The 3,685-nt window shown below is 49.2% G+C and overlaps 1 protein-coding gene across 1 annotated transcript; it reads right to left on the reverse strand.

The window, feature by feature from the left end:
* Window positions 1-892: 892 nt before the first annotated feature.
* On the reverse strand, window positions 893-3,245 carry CKS2 (CDC28 protein kinase regulatory subunit 2). The gene is made up of 3 exons (XM_048292904.1): window positions 3,078-3,245; window positions 2,172-2,299; window positions 893-1,339 (listed from the first exon to the last, which is right to left on the reverse strand). The coding sequence occupies exons 1-3, from the start codon at window positions 3,134-3,136 to the stop codon at window positions 1,287-1,289; spliced, it is 240 nt and encodes a 79-aa protein (XP_048148861.1). The 5' UTR covers window positions 3,137-3,245; the 3' UTR covers window positions 893-1,286.
* Window positions 3,246-3,685: the final 440 nt, after the last annotated feature.

A 3,685-nucleotide genomic window follows, 5' to 3' on the forward strand; every position in this document is an offset into this window, starting at 1 on the left:
GGCCCGGCGCAGGGCGCGCGCGATGACGCCACGGCCCCGCTCCGTCCGCGCGCCCGGGGCGGTGCGCGAATGGCCGCGGCCGGAGGGCCCGCACCCGCCGCGGCCGGAGGGCCCGTACTCGGGGAAAGCAGCCCGGGCAGCGGCTGGGGCTCGGCCCCATCGGAGCCGCCCTGCCGGCAGGTGCAGCCGCCTCTGTCCCACAGGAGCGAAAGCACGGAATAAAGGCAGGCATGCATCGGTGACAACCACCCAGGACTCCGGTGGTCACGTTCTGGGGAAAAGCATGCCTTAAAGCAGACTTGGACAGCTCTGCTCTGACCGGGCCTGGTACAGATCAGCACTTGAGACAGACATCTTTGGGCGCTTTTGGAGGAAAGACTACAAGGGTTCTTTTCCTCACCAAACGTGCCAGGTTACTTACTTCTGTCTGCCTCCATGAAAGCACACATTACACAGAGAGAGCACACACTTCAGCCCTGCTTTTGTTGGCCTTCCAACTTTTGCACAACTGTACTGCAATTCACCTTTGAAATGAACCTGTTACTCAATACACTGAAGCACCTTCTTTAAAAAAAAAAAAAAAAAAAGTGGTTGCATGGCTATAACTACAGAGTCCCAAGATGCCAGTGACAATTTGAATGCAAGACAGGAAGAGCAGGCTAAAACCCCAGTGTAAAAACCTTGTGATAGAAAATTGACTGGTATTGGCAAACAAAGGAGCATAAAAATAGCTCTTTGAAATACTGAGTACTACTCAACCCTAAGTTTATAACAAGTAATCATTGAATAAGGTTCACCAAATTTTTTTTTTTTTTGAACTAGGTACTCTTAAAAAAATGTTGGACAATGAATATTTGTTTTATCCAATAAATTGCAACTCCAGACACTTAAGTTTCATAGAACATTAAAAACGGTTTATTTCTTAAGCCTACTTACTCCTGAACAGTTGAACTACTGGATTTGAACATACTACACTACAGCAGAATATATGAGTGCAAAAGTTACAGAACATTAACAAGCAATGAGCTAATTAGAGCAAGCAACACAAACATTAACACAATTTAAGTCAGAGAGGCATTTACATTAACAATTAACAGTACAGTCATCACTCTTTGAACATCATAGCAGCCTACTTGGAATTGCATTTGACTGAGCTTTGTTGCTGTGAATAATACAGCTCATGCACAGGTTTGGATGTATGTTTTGTAAATTCAAAGTATTCACTGAATACTACCAACATATATACACTCATATACATAGTTCCAGAAGATTCAAGAGGTGATGGCTTATTTCTGCTCATCCTTTGGAAGAGGTCTTCTGAAGAGCAGAATATGTGGTTCTGCAGAAAGAAAAGTTGAACAAAGTGTCAGTTTGTCCAAGTCTTGATTAAAGGGATTTCTTTAATTTAGAATGATAGTTGAAGCTTACTTTCAAATAAATAATTAGTAAGCCCAAATATGGCCCCACATGCAATATTAACAGACCAAGTCGGCAGTACCCTTGCAACAGTCAAGCTTTCATTTTTATACTCAATGCTGGCAGTATCATAAACTTCTGTAGAAGAGAAGTACTGGGGAAATAGTCTAATGTAAAGAGACATTATAAAATACTCTGTATTTGATAACCTCTGCTACTGTAACTTAGACTAACAAACTGCTGATACTGTCTGTTAGGTACACATCAAACACCAACAAAATCCACTCTGGTTAATACAGCCAGCTTACATTATTATCGATCTTCTTAATTCTAAATGCCTCATGGAAAGTAAAAGTAGGTGTGTCAGCTTTATGATTTAAAGATATGCTGCTACATTAACTTTGATTCAGTCATTGCATACCCCCGTTATTTAAGAACTCACAAAAAGCTTGTTTCTATGGGCAGAGGCAGGAACACTTTCCAGTCTGGTATTTTTTCTCTACAGTTAAACAATACACATGTAGGACAAGGCTTGCATTTTGCAAGTCTGGAAGCAGGATGTGAAGGTTGAAAATAAAGATTACATTGCCTTTGTTGGCAGTGGACTAAAATAGCAAGGAGAGAGAGTCTAAACATTCAGTAGTGAACTCCAAATGGATCCCACAGTAGGAGTTATGCATCACATACTTCAACTGAACACCAGGTAGGTGGTATTTGACTTTTTCGTTTGTCTAATTCTGTTCAGATGTGCTCACCTGGCTCATGGATCATATAGTGAACCCAGCCAAGACTCTGCTGAACACCAAGTCGTCTCCATTCTTCTTCAGACATCAGATGAGATTTTGGCACTTGTTTTGAAAGTTCTCGTGGCAGCATCACATGTCTGGAGAGGTTTAATTATTAAACACACACACAACATAATGTACACTAGAAAACTAGAACAGATTTGCACTGAAAGACAGTAAGCAGCTTATGAATACTCAGTTTCCCTATGAAGAAAACAAGAGTACAGAGTCTTGGCATGAATTTGATTATGACACCCGTCCCATAATCTAGTTTAAAATTATTTACGAGTATTAAACGTTATAGCTGTAAAGCAACTGCATACTTGAAGCCAATCTGCCTTCTAGAAGAAATTCAATGGAGCTACAGTGAGAGAAGCATGCGCTCCTAGCAACAGGCTGCCATATCAGCTACTTGAAAAATAGGAACTTTGGACTTCTAAAATAGTTGTAATACAGCTTTCAAGTAAGCCTAGGGAGTTAAACTTCAACAGTCCCTCGTCCGCAGGGGCCGACGCTGCTCCATCCCAGGCTCTGCCACAATCCCCTCCCTGGAGTCGCGCAGCGAGTGCCGCCCCTCCGCCATCACCCTGTGGCCGCTTGCCCAGCGGTCCGGACCAGCCGAAAAGAGCATTGGATCACCCACCCCCTTCTTTCAGCCAGTTCAAAGCCACGCGGAAACACCCCATGGGGAGGCTCGGCACAGCCCCTCCCCCCTGGCCTTGCGCCCTCGCTGGCTCCATTCTCCCGGCGGAGCCCTCATTCCCTGAGAACAGTCCGCACAGCTCGGCCAAGGCGCCTGCCTGAGCCGCCCTCCTAGGGAGTGGCTCTTCCCAATCCATTCAGCTAGCCCTCCTGCACTCTCCCGCAGCCTCTTACCGGTACTCGTACTGCTCGTCAAAGTACTTATCAGAATAGTAGATCTGCTTGTGGGCCATGGCGGGCAGCAGCACAGGCTGGAGCAGCAGCACAGCCCTCTGGTGACCCCCTCACGAACACCTCGCGCACTAACTGCCCCCTTCCGCGCCCCTCAACGTTTGAATCCAGCGGCTCGGCTCCCATTGGCTCTCGCTGGGGCCGGCCAATCGCGTGCCGCGCCGCCGCGCCCCACCCGAGCCCGCCGCCGCGTGACTCGCCCGCTCGCCGCTCCCAACCAATCCCCGGCAGCCGCGGCGGGCGGGCAGCGTTACGTAACGGGCGGTGGCGGTCGGGCAGAGCGGCGGCGCCGGCACGAGGGGGGGCCGGGGCGGGTGGGGGAAGAGGCGCGGACGCGCCGTGATTGGCCAGCGGCGGCCGGGGCGGGCGGGGGCCCTTCCAGCGGTTTCTCGAGCGGACGGCGGGACGGCTGGGCCGGGCAGGGTACGCCCGGCCCGCGCATGCGTAGCTCGCTCCGGCGCTCACCGCCACTGCTTTGCGGTGCTTGACTCGGCCTGGCCCAGCCCAGTCCGGCCTTGCCGTATCTTGCTTTGCCCTGCCCTGCACCACTT

Source organism: Corvus hawaiiensis, chromosome Z (genome assembly GCF_020740725.1).
Source record: "Corvus hawaiiensis isolate bCorHaw1 chromosome Z, bCorHaw1.pri.cur, whole genome shotgun sequence".
Taxonomy (NCBI): Eukaryota; Metazoa; Chordata; class Aves; order Passeriformes; family Corvidae; genus Corvus; species Corvus hawaiiensis.